General features: G+C 45.4%; 1 protein-coding gene across 1 annotated transcript in view; it reads right to left on the minus strand.

Annotated features, from left to right (window-relative positions):
- ECT2L (epithelial cell transforming 2 like) overlaps positions 1-26,628 on the minus strand; it is a 502,849-nt gene that overhangs the window by 290,097 nt on the left and 186,124 nt on the right. Inside the window, exon 7 of the mRNA XM_069234316.1 lies at positions 23,078-23,205. Within this exon, the coding sequence (XP_069090417.1) occupies positions 23,078-23,205 (128 nt within the window). The remainder of the gene's footprint in view (positions 1-23,077; positions 23,206-26,628) is intronic.

Consider the following 26,628-nt stretch of genomic DNA (forward strand, 5'->3'; position numbering starts at 1 on the left):
AGAAGTGTTGGTCGCTCACCTGTAGTACATTAGCCTTTGTAGAGACTCACATTTTGAAGCTTTGGAGCGCATAAAAATCACTGATCACACACACTGGCTGGATAGGAAGTTAGAGAAGATATGCTGACGACTCTGCTCCATGGAGGAGAGGTAGACCAAGGTGGAAGGATCTAACAAACTATAAGCATGGCTACACATGTTGCTACACGTCAAAGTGAGGTATAGGAAGGTGGAGGTTCACCCCACAAGATACTTGGGAGTCAAGATTTATAGGATGGAAGTTGGCCTCTTGTAAAGGAATATATAGGCACCATTTGCTGCCGTGACAGGCGGCATTAACATTTTTACTAATACCACCAATATTGGTCACAGGGAGCATTGCCCCTGCAAAAATGCTGGAACTGCCTAGATTTTTATACAACTTCACAACTCTTCAGATAATAATCCTCAAAAGATTGTTACGGAAAGTGATCCCTATCCTCCTAGATTTGGCTCTCAGTGTCTGAAGAGAATTAGCAATCACAAACTAAGAGCTGTATTATTTGGCATCAAGAAAGGTGAACTATAAACATACCTTATGCTGCAGTGCTGATAGAAATGCTACTGATGCCCAAAAGGAGATATGCCGAGGATGACATCCTAATAGGGCATTCAGATAGAGCTGGATACGATCCCTGCAGAGGATGCACACATGAGCACCATGTACCCCAAAGCTACCACTGATTAGCCTGTAAGCGCTGGGAAGCCCGGTATCGGGTAGCTATGCGCTTTATAAATCTGGAGTAATGTAATGTAATCGATAGCTGGGTAGAGCATGGGCTGAAGGTTATTAGGGACTTATATTAAGGGAGGCTCTTCAAGTTCATGTAATTACAGAGAGGCTGTTGTGTCATAAGAGGCGTCCTAAGGGACACTTCATCCTCCACAAATGTATCTCTGCTGAAGTGCATTGACTGTAGAAATCAGCACACTGAATCGCTAGTACATCCATGTTTGAGAGTGATCTACACGATGAACAACAAACATAGAGCAGTTATGTTGATGTACTCAGCATTCACTGAAAAACCTAAATGTTCACTTTACCCACTGAAAGATAAATGGGTAGAGGACCAAAAAAAACTGTCAGCAAAGCGAAATGGGTGAGAATACTCACAAGTGCACGAAAATCTATAGGAATGACAGGTTTAAATAAATGTTTGTTTACTACCTGCAAAGAATATGCATTACACAGAAAAATAATCAATAACATCTATCCAGATTCAACAGCTAAGTGACCCAGGTGTGGAGACAAGGGCTCTGACTTTTACCATATGGTTACAGCATATGGTTACTGCAGGTACTATATTGGATGCAAGTGCTTAATATGACCAATGGAGAGGCAGATAGGGATGTCCAGAATGTGCTGGAAGCCTGCTAATGGGACTGTGCCTGAGGCTGAAGGCTGCCAGGCTAACATGAGGGTATACTGGAAAATGTCCATGAGCTGGAAATCGTCAAGTGGTCCCAGTATTAGGATGTGCCACTAAGAGCTAATCCTAAATTAGTGGAAAGCATTATGGTACACTTGGAAGTGGGGGGGAACAGAATAAAACAAGAGGGTGTAGCAAAAATATGAGATACAATAATATATGCGATGAAATCTTTACAGACAGATTAAGTCTAGACCCCCTGCACAGGTGAGGATAACCTGATTTATTATTGAGGGCTACATATACCTGGCTCCCTGTTGCAAACTGTAGGAAGATGGATCTGTATATACTATATCAAAATGTAATAAAGGCCCTCCATATGACATTGGCGGTCAGGTGACTGCCACGCCAGGGATGGGGGTAGTACCATCGCCAGGGTGGCAAATAATGACCATGGCGGTGATCCCTCTCATATACAGCTAATGTACCACCCCAACTGCCAGTGCGGTATGACCACTGGCCACGGCGGTAGCCAGCTACAGGCAGGCAGAAGACTAGGATCCACCCACCATATTATGACATAGCAGACCACCAGGATTTCCGGGGCGTTAGCACCGCTACCAAAAGCCTGGCGGAAACACATCACATAAAAGGAGACACTCACCTCCAGGGACACAGAGGACTCCGCGGCCGCCATGGAACCAGAAATGGAAGTCTTCCCAAAGCTGTAACACACAATGACCATCCACGAGCATCAACGCCGACGAAGACGACGGCAGTGAGTACAGCTGCCTAGCACGCACACACCCACCCACACACAGACACACACACAGACACACACACACAGACACACACACACAGACACACACACACAGACCCAGAACCATCTGCCTAGAAAACCCACACCAACATAATCCAGAAGGGAAGAAAGCCAGGACACATACCTTTGGTCTAACCACTAATACGTTGGGTATAGCGTCCTCAAGGATATCAAACATAAATATTTACAGATAGGGCCATGGGCCAGTCCAAGTGAAGTACAATGCCACACGGCAACGTCCAAGGCCCAACTTGACTCCTGACAGCCCAGTCCTTCCACTGGGTAGGGGCATCATGGAGATGGTAGGCAGGCACCTCAAGGGGTGAGGGTAGGGAAGGGGGGTTCTTCTTGGGAGTGGGGTCCTTAGGCTTGGGAGGGGGCGGGTCCTTGCACTTTTATTTTGGGGGCGGAAGAGTGGCCTTAATACGGGGCCCGGAATGCCACTCTTTTTCACCTTAGTAGCAGGAGTACTCTTAGGGGGAGGAACAGGAGTTGACTTGGAGCTGGAGGTACTGGGCTGGGGGGGGGTGGGACTTTTCTCTTACGAGCAGGATAGGGGGTGGGGGAGGGAAGAGGTCAAGGTGGGAAAGGAAAAACTCCTTAGGACCAACTGGGTGGAGTGTGGGAGGAGGAGACGTGCTGGACTTGTGTGCAGGTGCATGGACAGTGTGCGTGTGTGAGGTGGATGACTTTTGGGTGTCTGAGTGGGAGCGTTTATGTGTCTTTGGAGGGGGGAAGATAGGGTGGGGGAGGACAAACAGGACGTGCGGATGTAGTGGTGGTATCTGCAATAGAGGTGGGTGTGCTGCATGAGGTGGTGGTGGTGATTGCGCATATGGTGTGTGAGGAGCATGTCTGCTGTTGTCGTGACTGTGGGCAAGGCTGTACAGGTGGCAGGATCTGGGACTGTTAATGCAGTGCATGCAGGTGTGAGTGCTGATGTGACTGCAAGGGAGGAGGAGGATGGGGAGACAGTGGAGGCAGTGGCTGTTATGTGTGTGCATCTGTGTGTTGGTTGTGTGTGTGCTTGTGAAGTGTGGTGGCTGTGTTTGTCTATGCAAGTCATGTCTGTTGTTTTAGGTGCATGCTTGTCAGATTGTGTGCATGGGATTGGTTGGGGGGGAGAATACAGGGACTGGGAAGAGGGGGGACAGAAGAAACAGGGACACTGGCTGCCATCAGAGAGGAGGCCAGAGCCTGAAACGACCTGTGTAAGGCTGCCAAACCACCATGAATGCCCTCCAGGAAGGCATTGCATTTCTGCATGTGGGATGACAGCCCCTGGATGGAATTCAGTATGGTTGACTGCCCTACAGATATGGATCTCAGGAGGTCAATAGCCTCCTCACTGAGGGCAGTAAGGCTGACTGTGGCAGGGCCTGAGGTGCCTGGGGTGAAGGAGAAGCCCATCCTCCTGGGTGAGCGGGCACGGGCAACTGAGTGGGAGGCTACTGGGAGGGCAGTGCTGTTACGGGGCGGCAGAAGATGATGTAGCTGGGGAGGTCCCAGAGGGGTCCGCCACCACCAGGGAGCTTCCATCAGAGGAGGAATCCGAGTCAGTTGTATCAGCTCCAGTCTCCCCGTGGTGCTCCCCTCATCCTCTAACCCACTGGTCCCCTCGGTGTCAGTGGACTCTGCCTCCTGGGTCCCATGGGCTGCATCTCCCTCACTCGCCGGTGCCCCTGCTCCTTCGCCAGATGATGCCAATGCACACATGGACAGGATGAGAAAGAGAGGGAGGGGGAGAAAGAAAGGGAGCACAGGGACAATAACAGCATTAACGGCACAGATGGCATACACATTACAATCACTTCCTGGGACTTACATTGCGCAGAATGGACCACAGTGACAAACCATTGCCTAGATACTACTGCAGGAAGGAACACAAACACTACCATCTGCACACCTATTGGGACCAACTAAGCCCTGTCTGACATGGCATGCTAGCTACCTAGCAATATCAAAAATGGATACCACCCTACATACATAAGAAGGACCACGCAGGGATGGCTAAACCAGCATATTGGGGCATCAACTGACTAGAACCTTGCACCCAAATTCCATGCCAGGAAACAAAAAATGAATACCACACACACTGTACTCACTCCCTTGTGGCTTCTGTGCTGCCCTCAAGCGCCCATCCAACTCAGGATTGGCCACCGCCAGTATGCAGGCCATTAAGGGGGATAGGCTCCGATGGGCACCCCTCCCTCGTTGGGCGGCCATCCCAAGCTGGGCCTCCGCGGCCTTCTGGGTCCAGCGTCTCAGGTCCTCCCACAGTTTCCTGCAGTGGGTGCTCTGCCGGCTGTGGACCCCCAGGGTCCACACATCCTTGGCGATGGCATGTCACAACCCCTTCTTCTGAAGGGGCGCTGACCTGCAGAGGAAACAAACAGAAGGGCACAATGAACCATATAATCCAGCCTGTCAAACAAATGGCTCACATACTGCATTTGCCCCTCATCAAGCACAAACATGACACGTACCTCTGCGTGCACACTGCCTGCAGCCACCCCCCACAAATGACATACTGCTAGCACACACATACATCTACATGCAGCCATGTCACATGCAACGTACCCACGATGTATTCACCTGTTGGTCTGGAGGCCCATACACCTGCATATACAGGGGTAGGACCCCATCCACAAGGCTCTCCAACTCCTCCGAGCTGAAGGCTGGGGCCCTTTCCCTTGTGGCATGGGCCATGGCAGGTTCCAGACACAGATCACAGCAGCACACGCAGTGGAGATGTATCACCGTGGAAAGTCAGGAATCAAATGAAGTTGTCAAAAGAAAATGGCGGTCACGTCCACGGCGGTAAACACTGTCACCACCGGTGTTGATCATCATTGGTTCCTGTACTCCACTGAGCCCCATGTTAGCCAATGAGGAATAGCATGGCGGTGCAGACCACCTACCACCATGACACCTAACGCCGGCAGAGTGCAGTCACTTCCACCTGTCTCTGCATACAGGACAGGCGGTTGCCATTTCCTACTGCTGGTACTCATGTTTTGAATTTATAGGTGCGTGATTGGAGTCTACACACCTAGACAAATCTGATGTCCTACATACATACATGCTCTGTGTACTATGATGTTGTGTGTACATAGGTCCTGTTGTCACTCCCTTATTACTTTTGGCTCACTTAGATACCAACCACTGCGGAGGAGTAGGAGGAGGAGGCAAGCGATCATGTACTGACCCTTTGTGGACTTGGCTACACTGGAGGACAGGCACGTCATACTCACCTATCGTCTGGACAGGACCAGAATCACAGAGCTGTGTGCACAATTGGGGCCTGATCTGATAACTTCTATCCGTAGCACCAAAGAAATTCCCCCTGTTGTGCAGGTACAGTCAGTGATGTCCAGACGGTCTGCCTTGCTGACCAGTACATCTCCCACGTCACTGCCAAGTATCCTGGATATGTGCATGATGCCTATGTCTTGAGGAATAGCTGCGTCCCACAGGTGATGGCATGACTACAGAGGCACAGAGTGTGGCTAATAGGTGAGCTTGAGTCCCCACCCAATGTATGTCTGTGTAGGCCTACTGGAGTCATACCCCATGCCATTGTGTATGGCTAATGCCTGTCCCTCACTTTTTCCAGGTAATTCTGGCTACCCAAACCTGTCCTGGCTGTTGACTCCTGTTAGGAATCCAAGAACAGGGGCTGGAAATCGGTACAATGATGCACATGGGCCTACCAGGAGATTTGGCGAACGCACTTTCGGTCTCCTGAAAGGCAGGCTCAGGTGCCTCCATTTCACAGGTGGATCCCTATGATACTTCCCTAAGAAGGTCTGCCAGATCATGGTGGTCTGCTGCATGCTGCACAATTTGGCCCCTCAGACGCCATGTGCCCTATCTGCAGGCAGAGGGGGGTGGCAATGCACCTGTGGCAGCAGTGGACACTGAGGACAGTGAGAAGGAGGAACAGGAGGATGTGGACGACAGGACAAATATCATTCAGCAGTACTTCCAATAACACTCAGGTAAGAATGTTAATCTACACATGTCTCCATTTTAGTGATGTGCTGTGTGGCTGTTGTGTTGTGCCAGTCACTAGCTTTGCATCCCAATTGACTGTCACCTATGTCTTCCCTTCTTGCAGATGTTAGTGTGGTCACAACAGTGGACTGATGTGATGTCTACAGGGTGCTGGAACACATTTTTTGGATGGATTAACAAATGACTGGACATTTGCACAGGTTCATTGAGTTCAATACAGTTCAATACATTGCACATTTCTTACTGATAAAGCACTATTACTCTAGTTGTGTTCAGGGGTTTTTATTTGGCTTACAAAAATACAATGGAAAGTGCAATAGAGTGGGGTGAAGGTTTGGAGAAGTCCAGTGTAGTGGGCCAGTCTGTTTGTAGCACAGGTCCACTGTCCATGAGGCCATAGGTAGAGGAGCAATTGCAGTCCAAAGTGAACAAGGTGAATCAGTGGAACACAAGGGGGACATTCTGGAGGGGCTCATTTCCTGGCGGTGGTCTTGGTAACGATCTCTGGTGTCTGTCTGGGTCGCAGGGAAAGTTTGCAGGGTGGTTCACCTTCTGCAGGGGCAGGGGTGCTGGCGGTCTGTGAGTCCAGTGGCAGGGCCTCCTGTCCACTTGCTGCAGCAGATGTGGAGGGGTGGTCAGTACCCTGGCTGGTCGAAGGGGCCCACTGGTGTGTTGTGTACTCATGCATGATGTTCGACATGTCACTCAGCACTCCTTCAATGGAGGCTATGGTGGTATTCAAGGACTGCAATTGTTTGCATGAACTCGTGGTGGTGTTCCCGCTGCAGCCGCTGGTTCTCCTGCATGATGCTGGACACCTGACCCATCCTGTCCTGGGATTGTTGGTATGCCCCCAGGACATTTGTGAGTGCCTTCTGGGCAGTCGGTTCCCTGGGCCTGTCCTCACCCTGGCGCACAGCTGTCCTCTGATTGTCCCTGGCCCCCTGTGCCTGTGTCCCCTCCCACTTACACTAGGACCCTCATTGTCTTGCCTGTGTGGTGTCGACTCCTCTCCCTGTACAGGTGAGCACACTACTGATTGACGTATCCTGGGGACAGAGGTTTGGGGGTGTTGGCTGGCTGCTGTGGGGTTTGAATCTGACGGGGGTTCTTGTGGTGGACTGGCTGTAGAATGTGGTAGCCGACTGACCTGTGGTCCCAGATGGGCCAGGGAGTTCATCCAGATCAAGTCCTCCAGAGTTGCTGTCACCACTGATGGCATCTTCTGGTGGGGGACTGAGTTGCCGTGGCACCTCCTCGCCTCTGACATTGGCTGGTGCACCTGTGGGGATGTAAGTGATTTGTTAGGGTGATTGTCTGTAACATATTCCACATTTCTATCTTTCCCAAGGATACCAGTGTAGTGTAAGGTGATGGATTATGGGATTGGTAGGTCTACATGCTGTCCAGGCATTGGTGGGTGTGCATGCAGAGCTGGGAGGGATGTGTTTGCAGTGGGTATGGCATGCAGTGGTGTTTATTTAGGTGTGGCAATTGGGGTGGTGCACTGTGTGGGATGGAGTGGGGTGAAAGGAGTCAGGGTGAGGGGGGTGAGATGGCATGCAGGTATGGGGGGTGGTAGGTTGTCATCGGTGACTCACCAGTGTCCCGTCCTCCGGCTACTTCACTGAGGCCCTTAGGATGCAGTATTGCCAAGACTTTCTCCTCCCATGCTGTCAACTGTGGGGGAGGAGTTGGGGGTCCACCGCCAGTCCTCATGATGGCGAGCTGGTGCCTTGATGTCTTTAGGAGTTGGATATCTTCGTCTTGAGCTTTTGTGGTCAAGTGGCTCCTCGGAAGTCCCTCTGCAGGCGTCGTCATGGAGGGGTGGAGAGGTCAACCCAGGATGGTCTCTGGCTCAGAAACGCCTGGGGATCCTTTCCAGCTGGTTGGGCCACCTGGACACGGGCCGTGGGCATTGGCTGCAGAGTAGTTAGGACTCACACATTCGGAGTGAGGTGGGAGTCCTTAGTAGTTGGTTTCTTCTTGGACAGGGCCGCTGTCCACTGGAGTTCTTGGTCCTTTTGGGTGTAGGGCAGTCCTCTGGAACTTGGCAGAGGTCGCTGGTCCCGCTGGATTTGTCGCTGTTCTTTTGCAGGTTCTTTGAAGCAGGAGACAGGCTGGTAGGGCTGGGGCCAAAGCAGTTGTTGTATTCCTTCTTCTCTGCAGGGGGTTTCAGTTAAGCAGTCCTTCTTGTCAGATCGCCAGGAACTCGGTGAGCTGGGTTCAGGGAGGCCCTTAAATCCTAGATGTAGGGGCATTTTGAAGGTCTGAGGGCAGAAGCCAATGGCTTCTGTCCCTGAGGGTTGCTACACCCTCCTTGTGCCCACTACCTTTGGGGAGCGGGGCACAAACCTAATCCTATTGGTCCCTGTCCTCCAAACCAAGATGGGAGGATTCAGCAGGGAGCGGGTCACCTCAGCTCTGGACACCTTAGGGGTGTTCCTGGCTGGGGTGGTCACTCCTCCCTGTTTTCCCTAATTTTCCAACAGGACTTGCCACCAAAAGTGGAGCTTTGTCCCGGGGGGGGGGGGGGGGCACTGTAATCAGAGTTCCTGTAGGGGGAGGTGTGAAACACCTCCACACATGCCAGGCTTTGTTTCTGACCACAGAGTGCACAAAGGCTCTCTAAGATGCCCTCTGTGTGCATTGTTTAATAAATCCCACACTGGCATTAGTGGGTGTTTATTGTGCTGAGAAGTTTGATATCAAACTTCCCAGTATTCGGTGAAACCATTATGGAGCTGTGGAGTTCACAATGACAAACTCCCAGACCATATACTCAATATGGTTACACTGCACTTACAATGTCTAAGAATGGACTTAGACACTGTAGGGGCATATTGCTCATGCAGCTATGCCCTCACCTGTGGTATAGTGCACCCTGCCTTAGGGCTGGAAGGCCTGCTAGAGGGGTGTGGTACCTATGCCACAGGCAGTGATTTGCGGGCATGGAACCCTGAGAGGGGTGCCATTTCAACTTTGCCTTTTTCTCCCCACCAGCACACAAAATCTGCAAAGGAAGTGTACATGTGCTGGGTGAGGGGTCTCCTTGGGTGGCATCATACATGCTGCAGCCTTTAGGGACCTTCCCTAGCCACAGGGCCCTTGGTACCATGGGTACCTTTTACAAGGGACTTAACTGTGTGCCAGGGTTGTGCCAATTGTGGAAACAAAGGTACAGGTTTTGGGAAAGAATACTGGTGCTGGGACCTGGTTAGCAAGATCCCAGCTCACTTTCAATCATAGTTGGCATCAACACTAGGCAAAAAAGTGGGGGGTAACCATGCCAACAGTGGCACTTTCCTACAGATTGGAAGATTATCTTTAGGCGGGCAGGAAAGAGCAGCATGTAGTGAAGATTCAGCACACGTAGTTTCAGTTTAATAGCCCCAAAGGACCTGCGCTTTTGGTGCACTGCCCTGGAGTAGTCTGGAAAAGGCAAGATTTTGGAGTTCTGGTACCGAAGGTCTACCTGGATCCTGGCCTCGCACAGGATTGCATCCCCATCCCTAAAGTTCAGGCCCCAGTGAGTGGTGCGCATGTTCTATAATGAAGGTGGAGGACAGTTTCTCTGCAGGCATCCAAGTGTAAAACCAGCCCTCAAGCGCCAGGGCTAGATCCGGAACATCCAAGGCATCCGGCAGGCCCACCAGTCGTAAGTTGTTGCGCCTAGCCCGGTTCTCAGCATCCTCTGCTCACTCGTGTAGCTCAGCCATCGAAGATGTGAGTTTCGAAACCTGGCGCTTTAGGACGGAAAACTCATATGCTGTTGTAGAAATGTGCTTTTTAGTCTTGTCAACTGTTGGACTTTTTTGCTTATGCAGGGTCATCCTCAATCTTTTTGCCTCCTATTTTTTCTGACCTGTTGCTGTTGGCTTTTGAACTCTGAGCACTTTACTACTGCTAACCAGTGTAAAGTGCATATGCTCTCTCTGTAAAATGTGTATGTGATTGGTTTATCCGTAATTGGCATATTTGATTTACTAGTAAGTCCCTAGTAAAGTGCACTAGAGGTGCCCAGGGCCAGTAAATCAAATGTTACTAGTGGGCCTGCAGCACTGGTTGTGCCACCCACACAAGTAACCCTGTAATCATGTCTCAGACCTGCCACTGCAGTGTCTGTGTGTGTATTTTTACACTATAAATTCGACTTGGCAAGTGTACCCACTTGCCAGGCCTAAACCTTCCCTTTTCTTACATGTAAGGCACCCCTAAGGTAGGCCCTAGGTAGCCCCAAGGGCAGGGTGCAGTGTATGGATAAGGTAGGACATATAGTAATGTGGTTTATATGTCCTGACAGTGAAATACTGCCAATTTCGTTTTTCACTGATGCAAGGCCTGTCTCTCTCATAGGATAATATGGGGGCTACCTTTAAATATGATTAAAGTGTAGATTCCCCTAGAGAGTAGATGGACATGTGGAGATTGGGGGTCCCTGAACTCACAATTTAAAAATACCTCTTTTAGTAAAGTTGATTTTAAGAGTGTGCGTTTGAAAATGCCACTTTTAGAAAGTGAGCATTTTCTTGCTTAAACCATTCTGCGACTCTGCCTGGTTTGTGGATTCCCTGTCTGGGTCAGTTTGACAGTTGGGTTGTTTTTCACCTCGCACTAGACAGTGACACAAAGGGGGCTGGGGTGTAACCTGCATTTCCTGATTAGCCATCTCTGTTCGCAGGCCCGACGCCGCTGCAGCCCCGCTGAAGTCCGCGACTCCGTGGAACTCGCCGCACCACGTCGTGACCGACGCCGCTCGAAGTGCACGGATTCAATGTTTCGCACAGACGCCGCGATCCCCGACTTCGCGCATCGGCTTGTTTTCACTCTTCACCAAAGGTACTGTACTTGGGGGTCTACACGACTCTGTGTCCAGCGCTGCTGGTGTCGGCTTGTTGGGAACGACTCCGTCACGACGCCGTGTTAACATCTCATCGAAGCATTTTTGTTTCTAAGCGCTATTTTTGAGTTTAATCTTTAAAAATTCATAACTTGACTTGTGTATGTCGGATTTTTGTCATTTTGGTCTTGTTTTGTTTAGATAAATATTTCCTATTTTTCTAAGCTGGTGTTGTGCCCTTTTGTAGTGTTTTCATTAAGTTACTGTGTGTGTTGGTACAAATACTTTACACCTAGCGCTCTGAAGTTAAGCCTACTGCTCTGCCAAGCTACCAAGGGGGTAAGCAGGAGTTAGCTGAGGGTGATTCTCTTTTTTTTTTTTTTTTTTTCTTTGGTCCTTATTCACCCTAGGCCTTATGCAAACCTCCTATTCTTTTCAACCGGAACTCAGGAAGTTTTTCTCGGCCAGGGGGCCTATTACTCTCAAACCGTCCTCAGACTGTCCCAGTTCAATGAGGATTTCAGAGCAGGGTGTAAAATCATTGGACAAATGTCACAAATATAATTCCATTCCAACATTATTTACACAAACATCTATACATCAATCTCCTGATTTCCAATTCATTAATGACGCCCAGAAATCCTCCCGCCTCCTTTCCTTACCCCTCATCCTTTGTTCCAATTCTGTGGACAAAAAACATCCCTAAGCCATTCTGAGTGGTTTGGAGGGGTCTTTAAAGTCCATTTTCTGCATATTTCTCGCCTCCCCAACAGTATTGCATAAAACACAAACTTCTTATCTTCAATAATGTTCTGACCTAGCCGCCCCTGCTGATCTTGAAATTGCCCAAAAATTATTAACTGGAGAGAGGGCTCAATTCCCCGATTCAATATACCTGAGATTGTTTCACATACACTTTCCCAAAAATGTCGAATATCAGGACATTCCCAAAACATGTGAATATCATTTGCTTGAGTCAGACCACACTTTGGACATCTCACCTCCTGCCCACCTTTCATTTTAGATAGCTTCTCTGGGGAAATATACACTCTATGTATCGTAAAGTAATGGTTTTTCCTAAGAGTGGCTGGTTTCACAATACAAAACAGCATTTTTAATGACTCTTCCCACCACCTTTTAACTACCTCTTCAGGAAAAAGTTTCTTCCACAAATCGCTGGGTAGTACGAATTCGCCATCCACCCCTTCCAGGATCCCCCAATACCAGGTAGAAACTCTATGAGAACCTCCTAATGGGCTCGGGGTGATCTCACTCAATGGATTGCACATACCTACACCTTCCTTAATCCCCTGAGCCCATTTTTTTATTTGTAAAAATTTCCACCTGGACAAAATCTTTGACTACAAATCTTCCCAAGAAAGGAAAATCCTTTCCGAAAACAAATCTCCCCAGTGTTCTAATCCAGCTTGTCTTATTGGTAATGCCAAAACATCTCGAAAACATTCTGGGGTTCCCGGGGAGTCCCAGATCGGTGCATCGATATTGTAGTAGGTGAGTTTCCCAGATTGCCTAATGTGATACCAGCTTTCCGCCAGCCCTCGCATGATTTTCAACCTTATCTTTTTGAAAAATTTGGGGTCCCCAAATTTAAACATAAAGTTGGTTGAAGCACCATTGATACTAGAAGCCATTATCTTAAACATTAAAACCCGTTGTCGTAGAGTCTGAAGCAAGAGATAAGAGTCTAAAATTTTTCAGAAGAAAGGCCCATGCATAATATTGCAACTCGGGTAGTGCCAAACCACCCTGAACTTTACGCCGACGTAACTTCTTCTGAGAAATTCTAACACCCTTGGATCTCCAAATAAAATTACTTATGAGACGCTGCATTTTTTCTATATATATTTTCTGCATAGGAAGTGGGGAGGTAGAAAACAAAAAGTTCCATTTCGGAAGAATAGCCATTTTTACCAGGTTTACTCTGCCTATTATCGTTAAGGGAAGATGAGTCCAACCTTGTAATAAACTCTTATATTCTGCCAACAATTTTAACTGGTTCCTCTCCCCTAGCTGGTTAATATTTTGAGGTATCAAGATTCCCAAATATCTAATTTCCTTTTTACAATAAACAGATTTATACTCCATGTTCCAAGCCATAATCTCTGTTTTTTCCCCATTTACTTGATAACCAGACACCTTACCGAACTCCTCAGCCAATTTAAGAATCTCGGGGAATGCAGTTACTAAGTTATCCGTGTATAGCAGAAGGTCGTCAGCAAACAAAGCGAGCTTCCTTTCCCACCACTGACAACTAAAGGGAGAGATCGTCGTATTCCGCCGAATTTTCCTCGCAAATGGTTCCATGTACAAGTTAAATAATGCAGGGGATAGTGGACAGCCCTGTCTAGTGCCCCTGGCTATAGTTATCGGCCCAGTAAGATTCCCATTCACTAATATTCTAGCTATAGGAGCACTATATATCTGATTCACTACCCCACAGAGATTGTTTCCCAATTTAGCCTTTTTTAGCAGAAGTTTCAAGTAAACCCAGTTTACCTGATCGAAAGCTTTTGCAGCATCAACCGTAATAACCCCCAAGGGGGAATCCAATGATACTGCCATATCTATAGCCCCGATTATTTCATATGTCAACTCATGTAGATACCTCCCCTTCGAGAAGCCCTTCTGGTCGAGGTGAATTAAGCTATTTGCTACCTTATTTAATCTGTCTGCCACTATTTTAGTGAACAGCTTATAGTCACTGTTCAGTAGTGAGATAGGTCTATAAGAAGAGCAGTAAATTGGATTCTTCCCGGGTTTCGGTATCAATGTAATAACTGCTTCATTCCACAAAGCCGGCATACTTATGTCATTAGAAAAGACCCTACCAAATACCTCAACCAAGATTGGGGTAATTACAGCCGCCCGCACTTCTTCCACCGTAATAGGGCCATTAAGAAATTCCTGGTTCTGCTGCGAAATTTCTGGTAACACATCCTGAGCTAACCAATTCTCCACCATTTCTTCTCGCACCTCTACCTGCTCCGTGTACAAAGATGTGAAAAAGTCTTGAAACCCTTGTTCAATATCTTCCGTACGAAATAGTTTAACACCAGTATCTTCAACTGCTATTTCCTTAATATGGCCCCTAACTTGGTCTGTTTTAGCCTTCCAAGCGAGCAGTTTTCCTGAACTCTCCCCATATTCAAAATGTTTTAATTTGCTGACCTCCCATTTCTTGGCCATACGCGCCTGTAGAATGTTTGCTATTCGTGTTCTTAGCTCAGCCAATTCTGCTCTTCCTGCTTCCTCCTGGGCTCCTTCCCCTTTGCCAACCAATTTCTCACTTTTTATTAACATTTCCTGCTCTAACACGTTTATTTCATCTCTAAATATTTTATGTTTATAAGATGAAATACTCCTAATTTCCCCTCGTATTACAGCCTTAAAGGAGTCCCAAACCGTTGATAACGGTGCTGAGTCTACGTTAACCTTGAAAAAGTACTCAGTCTCTCTACACAGTTGCGCCAAGACATCCTCATCCAACAATAATGCGCGCTCCAATGTCCACCTCTTAAACATTCTTCTCTGTGGGAGCGTCAAATGCAACATTACCGCTGCATGGTCTGATAAATGCGGGGGTAAATATTCAACCCTATCAACATTTTCCAACAACCTATCGTCCACTAAAAAATAATCAATACGTGAGGCATGACTATACTTTTTGTTGAAAAAGGAAAAAATACTAGCCCCCCCTTCCTTCTTCCGCCAAATATCGCACAGGCCATAATCCTTCATCATTCTCCTTAAATACTGTTGTGATTTTGGCGTGCCTAAGGATCTACAAGTGTCTGTTCTATCTAATCTGTTATCCAGCACCACATTAAAATCCCCCGTCATAAAAACCGCATCTGAAAAATCAATTAGCTGAGAAAAAACCTTTTTAAGAGGTTCAATGTCATCCCAATTCGGACCATAGAATCCCACCAATACCAGCAATACCTCACCAATGCGAATTCTTACTATGACCCAGCGACCAGCTTGATCTGCCCTTGTTTCTAAAATTTCCGGTCTAGCTTGTAGTCCCTGTTTGACCAAAATAACTACTCCCCTTGTATGAAAATTGTTAGTGGTACAAATACACATTTGCACCCATTTTTGAGCCTTAAATAACTCCTTACACTAATCTACAGCCAAATGAGTTTCCTGTAAGATGAAGATTTGTGCCGGAGAATCTTTTAGATATTGTAAGATTTTATTCCGTCTTAATTTCGTCCTTAAACCATTAATATTCCAGGAAAGTAATTTAATCGTAGATTTCCCCTTCCCCTGACCTTTATTCAAGCTAATCATTCTAAACTAACCCACCTTCCCTCTGCCTCGGAGAATGAGGAACCATTTCCACACAAAACTCAAAAGAAAAAAAAAAGAAAAGAAACCCCCCCCACCTAATATCCTCCCTACCCAACACCCTCCCATGGGAGACCCCCCCACTATATCAGCCAGCATGGGCCTTATTTTAGAGCACCCTGCCTACCTGGGAGCTTTTTAAAATTTCAAGAAAATTTATTTTGCATGATCGGTCTGTTCCTTTTTTATAAGATCTAGCAACTCGTCCGCTCTGACTGTCTCCCTTATATTATACATTTTATTGTTATACATTACCCGCAAAAATACTGGGAACTTCAACTGTGCCATAATTCCTAACTTTTTTAATTCATCCAACCTTTTCCCCAATTCCCACTGCCTGTCCATTGTAATCTTAGATAAATCGGATCTAATCTCGAATGTAACATTTTCAACTTTTAATGATTTTTGTTTCAATGCACTACTCAAAATTTTTTCCTTTAATTGATAAGTTAGGAAGGTAACCAAGATCTTCCTAGGTCTAGTGCTATTTGGCCGCCTCGTAAAGGGGTCACAATGGACTCTCTGAATATCCTTTTCAATCTCTTCTCGACTCTCTTCCAATTCACACACAGATTTAATAAGAGAAACTACATATGACTTCAGATTTGTTCCTTCTGCTCCTTCCCGGACCTTTAACAGCTTTATGTTATTTCTACGTGAGTAATTCTCCAATTGCTCAATTTTTACTTGTAATCCTTGTTCCTTTTCGCTTAAGTCCCGAATCTCATCCTTCTGGTGGTTTAACTCCTCCTTCATCTCTCCTACTGTCTCCTCCAATGACTGAATCCTCTCCATTAAGTTATCAAACTTCCTTTCCAGTACCTCACAGGCCTCTCTAATTTCCCTTTGATTACTCTCCGAACTTGCAAAACCTTTTTTTATGTCCTCCGAGATGGCAAAAATCATCTCCTCCATGAAATGGCTATGTCTTGGGTCGGGGGCCGGGACTTGAGAAAGGGGGGGGGCTGGTAACTACTTCTGCCGCACCTCCTGCCTCCTGTGAATTACCATCTTGCCTCAATGAAGCCTCCAAACCAGGTTGTATGTCTTCCTGGTGAGCCAAATTGCTAGTTAAAGGGGGAGGATCATTCATACCCCCCTCACCGGAGTCTACGTTATTTCTGGAATGTTTAGTTATATAAGTATCCATTTTTCCTTGTCCCGGTACCAGCACAACGTCTTCCGGCCTAGCTTTAAAATAAGTTCTTAACGAGGGTGACAATCTGTGTTTATTATTGTTTTTTGGTCTCCCCTCACTCCCCTTTTTCTTTATTCTGAATATATCGCTTGCTAGGTCCGAGGTTTTGCCTTTGGTCTTGTCTTGTCTGCCAGTAACTTCCTTAACTCTTTTTTCCTCCCCCAGACCCAGCCCTCCCACCTGCAAGGTATTAACGGAAGGCAAAGGTGAGGACAGGCTCTTATCTGCAATCTCTCTGGTCCCCACAACACCCATCACCTTACTTATTTCTCCTGAGTTCAACCGGGATGAAGAGAAGCGCATTACCGCGCTGTCAGGCTCTCGGGACACCTTTCCAAAAGTCTTGCCGGTATTAAGACTGACAGTGCCCCTGGCCCCCACAGCAGCCACCACCTTACTTTCTTTTCCGATGGTCGGGGAGGATGCAGAAAGGCGCGTAGTCGTGCTGTCAGGCTCCCGGGACTCCTTCCTGGGAGTCTTGCCGGTACTGACTCTGCCCGGATTCCCCCAAAGGGGGATCCTCGCTGAGCCTTTCCGAATCCGGCGAAGCTCCAGCGTGGCTCGGCCCCAGTGCCGAAGCCTCCCGCCGGGCGCCTCCGAAGTTCGTGTTGTCAGACGCGTAGTCAAGCGGCACATTCAGCCGATCCCTGCCTCGCATGCCACGCCCCCCAGGCACGGCGGGAAGTGCGTCTAGCGAGCTACGCCCGCTACGCAGCCCGCCATGTCTCCCCTTGCAGCCTACATTCTCCAGGGTGATTCTCTTTTACCCTGACTAGAGTGAGGATCCTTGCTTGAACAGGGGGTAACCTGACTGTCAACCAAAGACCCCATTTCTAACAGCAACCTATTATGAGGACCTCTATTCACAGGTCCCTAAGGCTATGGCGGAACAAGAAAACCCCATTCTGAGATATAATCAGCTGCCCTCCATTCCGACATCCTTGGCTGCAGATCTGGACCTACACTTGACAGAGGAGGAGGTGGGGGATGCTATCTCCGCTCTTCAGTCTGGGAAAACCACAGGCCCTGACAGAGTTCCTGTTGAATCCTGCAAGAGGTTCCACCCGCACCTGGTGCCTCCCTTGGTAAACGCCTATGAAGAGGCACTTAAGCGCTGCTCTTTCGCCCGGGCCTTGACTGCGCCACAATCGTGGTCATAACTAAGGGTTACCTGCCCTGGGACCAATGTTCATCCTACCAGCCCATTTCGCTAATCAATGCAGACATAAAAATATTTGCGAAGGTTTTGGCTACCTGACTGGCACACACACTGCCCTATCTGATTCATCCTGACCAGTGTGATTTCATGCCGGGCAGGAGCACGCCCCACTGTATACAGCGGGTCCAGGTGGCGCATTCGCAGACGGAAAGACTGGGTGTCAGGTTGGCGATCCTCCTCGTGGACTTTCACAAGGCGTTTAACACCCTGGCTTGGAACTTCCTGGAGGAGGTCCTGGTGCGAATGGGCTTTGGCCCAAAGTTTAGAAACATGGTCCATCTTCTGTACCCCGACCCGTCGGTGCAGGTGTGGGTCAATGGTATTCTATCAGATACCTTCCCGATTAGGCAGGGAACACGTCAGGGTAGCCTCCCCCTTACTGTTTGCCGTAGCCATCGAACCGCTGGCTTGCCTACTCCGTTGTGACCCGCTTGTTGACGGTTGGCGGTGGGGGATTGGCCACGAGGACTGAGTGTCCCTATATGCGGATGATGTTCTGGTGTTTCTGGGGTGGCCCCAAAGCTCGAGTCCCCACTGACTTGAGCTCCTGAAATTGCAACAACTGGGGTTGCATTTTTTAGTAGTGTTACTATGTTCTGGTTGGGGAGGAGGAGAGTGTTATCAATCGCAAGAACTGTATTGACCTGCCTCAATCAATGGTGCTATCATGTACTCACAGGGGTGTGAAATGTAATAAAATATCTACTTGTCCATGGGACAGGTTACTTCTTATATCTAATTGTCCTGTGAAAAAATCTACTTGTCCCCCTGGTGCGACGTAGTGTGGCGACAAATTATGGTAGCAATCTCATTATAAAAGAGCTCCGATAATAGCCTCTCCGATTATGCCAGGGATACTACTTTAGTAGGGCTTGAATACTTGCAATTTCAATCCCTAGTCTAGCATTTTCTTATTTTGCCACCTTTCCGATGATCTGAATACTGGGGCTGGAGGAAGCAGTAAGCAATAGCTCCAGGGCTGGAATGCCTTTGAGTCTGTAAACCTACTAAGTTTCATGTTTTAAGGGTTTTCACCAGCTCTTCTCTAATCTTTTCCCATAATGAGAAAGGTTGGAAATTTACTCCTGACAATGCCAGAAGTAGAAGTTCTTCGAGGGTTGGGAAAAAAGTGGTTGGAGGGAAAGTGAACTTGTAAACGCTCAACAGATTTTCACATGAGCGAATCTACACATGCATAATTCCTCGTGTTAAAATACAGTTCATAAATATTTTCTAGGAATACGATTTCCTGGTCAACTTCTGCAAGTTCTTGTGAATTCATGAAAGTCACTAATTCAAAGACATATACCATGGGTGCACCTGATACTTTCTTTAAGAACTGGGTCAATAATTAGGTCTGGCGTTAACAAAGACATTTTATTTTTATTAAACTTCTATTTCTCTCTCTATCGGCTAGCTTTATTTTGAGTGATCGCATTCTGCTCTTAAAACAAGGAGCATATTGGCACACAAAGTAGTTTTGTTCAGTGCAAGGAACTACTGTGGCAATTAGTGGTGTAACAAAACTGGAGGGGGCCCCTCTGCAAAGAACATGGAGGCCCCCCTTATCCAGACTCACTTAGGGCAGGTGCTGTGCTGTGGGGGCCCTCTGGAGGGGTTTGGGGCCTTTGATACGCCACTGGTGGCAATGTGTGCTTTTTGAGACCAAAATCTTTTTTGTTACAATATTGAGGGCCAGGCAGCTCCCACAACAATAAAGTGTTACAAAAGCCATGTCAAAACAAAACATGCACTGACGAAACCAAAAGACTCACAAAAAATGTCAGATCGGTATGCTTTGCCAGTGCTCGTTTATTTTCATGCGCCCCATAATCTTGTTGAAAATGGTTACAATGATATTCTGTTAGGAATATTTTTTGTAAATACTAGCATGCATCAACCTATTTTTCTTAATGACACTTCAAAGAAATAGCAACTAAAATGTCATTGTAACAAAACGTTTTTTTCCTACTTGCATTTTTTTCTGAACATTTTATTTTGAAGGCAAAGAATAATCACTTTTGCTTACAAGCTTCTGCAAATATTTGCATCTAATCAGAGAGCATTCTGGGAGCATTATACTTACCCTCATATTGTTAAACATTTCAACCGTGTGTACACTTTTCTTTTTTTTTTTTTACTAGAACCACTCTCAGTAATTATTTACAGTACTCACCCTAACAATGAAGGCTTTCCATTAATGGACTATAATTATAAGTTTGAACACAATTAATTTATGGACACACACATTACCTCAACTGCAGACAGTTCCCTTCCTTGTACACTGGCAGCCAAAGGGTTTGTGCTGCAGGGGGTTGGGCCTACTTAAAAGGACAAAATAAACATGAAAACTTGTTGCCCATAACCCCAAACAATATGTCCTGGGTTTAGGGCGATAGAAATTCCACATCCCTGTACTCACTTTCATGTTTTTTTACATTTAAACAAAATAAAATTGGTTATAAAAAAAAAAAATATTAAAACAAGTGCTAAATCCTCTCTTAAGCATCAAATGAGTTCTACCTCAGTTTTAAGACTAACCACAATGAAGAAATAGGAGGCAATTCTGACAGAAGAAAGCAAGAAAAAAGGTGGTCCGATGTGTAAAAGGCAGAAAATGAATCTGTTTCCGACTAGCACCAGAAAAGATAAGAAAATGAAAGTGTTTTAATGCTGTCGGAAAGTATTTAAGAGTCTAGTTAGACCAGGTGGGTATCATGCAGCAGACAGAGCCCCAAAATGGCATGGGAGAAGAAATACTACATCTTACTGCATCCACAGCCAAAAATGGCCTAACTCAACATGATCAATTTGCTAGGGACACATACTGTTGATAGAATGATAAAGACAAGGGCATGTGACAATGATTCAATGTTTAGTGTTTCAATATTCAGGTTAAATTGTGATTAATAAAAAATCAGAAATACCCATGTTTTGCTTGGCCATAGAACAGCAGAATATAAACAAGGTGGATGGACATGTGGCAAGGTGTCAAAGCCCAACCTGTTGTGAATTCACTGTGACTCCAGGCCTTCTCTCACTGCCATCGTGGGCAACAAAGGGAGAATTAGGAAGGGAAGGAGAGAACACAGTTGCTCCATCTTCTCTTCAGGTCTCGGATAATTGTGTAATGGTAGGAGATCGCCCTCATAGTGGATGGCGATTAAGAAGTAAATCTGTCATAGGACAGGTGATAATCATTGTTCCACAATATGAGGAAATAAAATTAGTGATATATTTTCCCAGTGTGTGATACTCATACCAGTACTTCCGCCAATGAGGATACAACGATTGCTGCTGAAGACCAACAGACATTCCCAACACCCATGCAAAAGAAAAAGATACAAGACTAAACTAACTTCCTAGCTAAAGCAGAAGGAACATTGATCCAACAAATGGAAAACAAAACAAATATGTGGGATGGAAATGCCAAATGCCGAACTTAAGCAGTAAGGCCAGAGAAACGTGCACAGTTGCCAGGCAGTGAGCAATTGAATTACCCTCCATTTGGTGTAAATGAACCAGCATTGCACTGGAAGCAGTAGTTCAAGGGGCAGGAAGCTCTTACTAAGGAACTAAAACACTACATCTCTAACCTATTGACCTACTCACCATTTATGTGTGTCGTAATCACTGTCCTTTGATATTATTGACACCAGGGGGAGCCTACTTTCATACATCATCGAAGGGTGCAGTAAATAAATGAGAAGCAGGGAGGTATCAAACAGTAAATAATGTTAAAGCAAACAATGAAGAACTACAACTCTAAGAATACCAAGTACAAACCACGTTTGGATGAGTTATCGACGCATGACATAGGACAACATGTGATCCTGTAGTTTAATCATGCTAATACATTTAATTAGATTTTATTCTCAAGTAACTTTACAAAATAACTACGTCATCATCCTATAATAGGTTTACAGTTCCATGTAGCAATTTTTGATAGAGGAAGCCTGCACTTCAATAAATGGAAGTGCTTCTAAATTTATGAGACATTTAGGTGAAAACACTGAAAAAGTGTCAAGAAATAAAGAACATCAAAAACGTCATGAAAGATATTGCTTTAAAAAGTCTGGGAATGGAAGAAGCATGGAAGTGTGGCATGGGGAAGTCTGCATTTAACAGATTAGTTAATATTTCTGCCCGCTTCCTATCGCTTATCACAGACAAGGCCTCTTGGCCAAAAGACAGCATGCCTGGGCAGTCCTGGGGTCCTATTCGACTCTGTCCCCACAAGGTTATTTAGCTGAATACTTTTCCATTCGAGTAAAATATCAATTCTTGATATATTGAATGAGATTCTTCAACACCAAAGATGCTCGCCCCTCCTAGAAAGATCAGATTCTGACAAAAACTGCAGCTTATGTGGCCATAATCGAGAAACGTTGTTGCACGCCTTTTGCACCAGTCCGTCTCTTGGCCTGGAAAAAAGAAAGCTGCTAAAACAGGATTTTTTTAACTCATAATGTCCGCTCCTGCAGACTGGCGGTAATAACTTGGCTCAAGGGCGAGTCAATTCCATTCTGCTGCAGGGGAGTAAAGTTTCTACAACTGTTTCACAAGAAACTGACCATGGCCGACTTGGGGTAATCGTTTGATATGCAGAGTGCCCGGTCGACAACTCATGAATGACAGTTTACACGTTTTACTATTTCCTTATGAATTCAGTTTTTAAAACCTGTTCACGATACCGTTTATGAATATTTTCTCTTTGTTTCAGAACAGGTAGCCTTATTAATGCCCATAATGAATCTGATTAGTAGAGCGCCTTGGTTGACAACTTGCAAGGGAAAGTTTACATGTTTTATCATCTTTTCACGAAATCAGTTCTTAAAACTTGTCTTTGATTGCAAAGGATTTCTTTCTTTCCGGGTCTGAACAGACAGCGTTACTAATGACTGTAATGATAGGTAAGTTTTCCAAGCCCCAGACAAAATTCTCGCTCACACCGTTCTCAAGTATTTTAAGATCTTAATTTTTCGACTTTTGCAGCTGGTAATTTTAAAATTTTCATATCACCATGAATTATATTACTATGGTTTTTATTACTCAAGCAAGAAAGATTATCTTAGCTACCTTAGCTGATATTGCTTTAAGATATATGAAACAAGGTAAGCAGTAAAAGGAAATAGATGACAACAAGAAGGACAATTACACTTTGTTTGAGTGCCATGTGTATGGCCCCCCTCAAAGAACTTACCTTTTGTGGAAATCCTTCACTGATGAGGACAAAAGCTGTTTTTCAAGTGCCAGGCTAAAACTTGGGACATATTTATTTTCCTTCAGCATTTGTCTTGAAAGACTCATATTTGGTGGTAGTCCCTGTCCCTACAGCAGAAAGATACACAAATGTGAGAAATCTAGATCAGCTTCATTGCTTAGACTTAGCAGGTAAATCATGACAATTGACTACTATGTGAGATACACAGTGAATCATATAATACATTAGGCAATTAGTGTTCCATTTTGTGACCCTTAATTTCAAAGATATAACTCTGATTCCGATTTGCGTAGGGAGCTAGGATGAATAAGTAACAAATGCTTTTGTCACATACACAACAACATTAAGAACTGGAACTCGGGCTCTGCCACTCTGGAAGATCTGAGGAGACTGCAAGGCTTCGCACAATGGGGCATCTCCAAACTGAGTGACCAATGGACGGTAAACGTTGTGATTCCTTCAATGACCTCGCAAGAGAATTCCAATTGACTGATTCAGAAACTCACCATTTTTTACAGGTCAGACACACATGGTGTTGTATTCTGTAAGTAATATGAACCTTTGATAAACCTTGAAGGTTGTGAATGTAGTGTTCTGTTGTCATGACACTCCCCTTGCGCTACAGCTGAAGCGGCAGTTACCGCTAGCTGTTGAAAGGGGATGCCACGACACGAAGGTTGTCACCGGAATAAAAAACAAATACTCCTTATTTGCTGTGTGAAAGCCTCTCCATCATAACATGTATTTTGGCGACGAGTGGCAGCTACGCGGGATCAGCAACTCTTCGCATGTGGAGGAGAACCCAACGCTATTTCGGATTACGATAAGAACAGTGACGTTTGATGCTACGCGAGACATTTATGTAAGCCACAAGTTTATATTGCGTACATAATTAGCATTGTAAACTTACCATGGGATATTAGAGCAAGGTAACGCCTCATCTCGTATCTAGGAGTCGTCGAAAGATCACCTACTCAATAAATGTTACTGAAATGAAAGCTATCCGATTTCTTAAAGGAAAAGTTGCATGACTTTTTAAAGGGGATGTTTTTTCAAGCCTCCTTTAAAGGGAAGACCGTTTGTCTCTTAAAGGGAAGGTTGTTCATCAAAGGACCATCCTACAGCAAAGTTATTTATTCACCAGTATTGTTTCTTTAGTATTGGATCACATAAATGCCAGTTACAAAGATTGAACCCCTTTAAAATAAAAAGACAAACAAACAATTGCATACATGTAAAAACAGTTTAAAGGCTTTATGTATAAGTTGTTGAATTGTAGACAACGTGGACAGTGAACTGAAGAAAGGTAAATTGCCCATCTTAGTTATCTTGGATTTTGTTTTGAGGATATTATACTATGGATATCACCACAATCTCACCACATCCTTGTTTCCTTTCGCAACCTGGAGTTCCACCTATTGAGTGGGATGAGTGAGTGGAGTTGTTTGACAATTATTTGGAGGCAATTGATGGTCAAGGATTTAGGCCAAGTAGGAAACAAGCTATTCTTTTAGGGTACCTTAGGAAAAGAGGGCCAACATGTTTCTAAATATCTTCCCATAGCTGTGGACAATGATGGTCAACCGTTAGAGAATGTATACCTGGAGGCACGTAAAAGATAAAAAATAGAATTTGCTAAAGAGACAAATGTGGTGATGAGAAGGAACTAATTTAATACTCAACCACCAAGAGTAGGTGAATCGATAGATGACTTTGTAACAAGACTTTGCAAATTATCTCTCAAATGTAGATTTGGAGCAATGACAGAAGAAATTATCAGAGACCAGCTTATTGTTCAATGCAGAAGTAGTAAAACACAAGAACGCTTGTGGGCTGCAAAAAATCCTTCTCTAAAAGACGCCACTGAAATTGCGAAAATAGTTGAAGAGTCAGAATATTGCATGAAGGAAATGGAACGGAGAGAGGATAAAGGAGACATTAAGGTGGGTGATGGAACGTCGACAGCAGTTAAAGTTGATGAAGATGTTGCTACTGCGCACAAAGGAAATTTCAGAGAAAGAGGAAGATCTTTCCAGGTTAATAGAAACTTTGTCAATAAAAGCAATAGTAGAGTGTGTGAGAAGTGTGGCAGGACATGTCACACTTCTGAGTCAAAGAAACGTTATGCCATAGGAAAAGAATGTAGACATTGTGGTCGCAAGGGTCATTTCGCCAAGATGTGTAGAGATGTGGGAAGAAACAAGGTTGCAGCTGAAATATTTTTCGACAGTGAAAGATGTGATAGGGTCTTGTGTGAATAAACATGGAAAGGGACAGGTTCATGAGGTAACGTACAATGACAGTGAAAATTAAAGGAGAAAGAGACCCAGCTCTAGCTTTACCATCAAGGGCAGGAGCTTAGAGCTAATGGTGGATTCAGGGTCATTGTACACTATCATTCCTAAGGGTCTGTTTAAGAAAGAGTGGCCCATTGAGATTATTACCCAGAGATATCCGCCCGGACGGTTATCAGGGAGAACAGATAAGTATTTTAGGGTATATGGATACAGTCATTCAATTCAAAGATAGATGTGTAAATGGCAAAGTTTACGTGGCAGAGTCAAGGCCACCAATTTTGGGATGGGTTCACCAGTATGATTTGCACATAAAGATTGATCCTCATGCTGTGGAACAAGTTATGGTAGTGGAGGAGCTGTCAATAGAGGACATTTTGAAAGGGGCCCACCAAGTGTTTAAAGAAGAACTAGGATAATTGAAGGGGTATATACGCAAAATAAAGTTGAAACAGGGGGCAATACCTGTCCAGGATAAGGTCAGAAGGGTTCCCATTAAAATAAGAGATGAGGTTAAAAAAATGTTGGATGAGATGTTGGTCAATGGAATTATTGAACCAAATGAAACGTCACTATGGACATCTCCGGTTGTTATCACAGAGAAAGCAGATGGCAAGTTACGTTTTTGTGTAGATTTGAGAAGCTTAAATCAGATTATAATTGCAGACACTTTCTCATTACCAAACATCAGTGAATTAATCCTGTTATTGAAGGGGGGAAAGTGCAGATCACCAGATTGGGCTTGATGATTCATCTAAACTGTTAACAGCATTTATTACCATGTTTTAGTTCACAAGAATGCCGTTTGGGTTGTCATCAGCGGTCAGTGTCTTTCAAAGAATGGTGAATGAAGTATTAAAGGGCGTAGAGAATGTTATTTTTTTTCAAGATGATATTCTGGTCTTTGGAGACAGTGTGTGCAGCCACAACAAAGCTTTAAAGGAGGCATTGAGCAGACTAGTGGAGTTTGGCTTGACATTACGCAAAGATAAGTGTTCCTTCCTGGTGACAGAAGTAGAATATTTAGGACATACCTTGTCTTTTGAAGGAGACCAAAAAGGGATTTGCTTGAAGGGATAAAATCAGCACCTACACCCCGAAATAAGGATCAATTAAGATCTTTCTTAGGTTTAATTGATGTAAGGAAATGCCTTCCTTGGCAGGGTTACCCCCAACTTTTTGCCTTTTGTTGATGCCAGTTATGATTGAAAGTGTGCTGGGACCCTGCTAACCAGG

The sequence above is a fragment of the Pleurodeles waltl genome, chromosome 5 (assembly GCF_031143425.1).
Source record: "Pleurodeles waltl isolate 20211129_DDA chromosome 5, aPleWal1.hap1.20221129, whole genome shotgun sequence".
NCBI classification, from domain to species: domain Eukaryota; kingdom Metazoa; phylum Chordata; class Amphibia; order Caudata; family Salamandridae; genus Pleurodeles; species Pleurodeles waltl.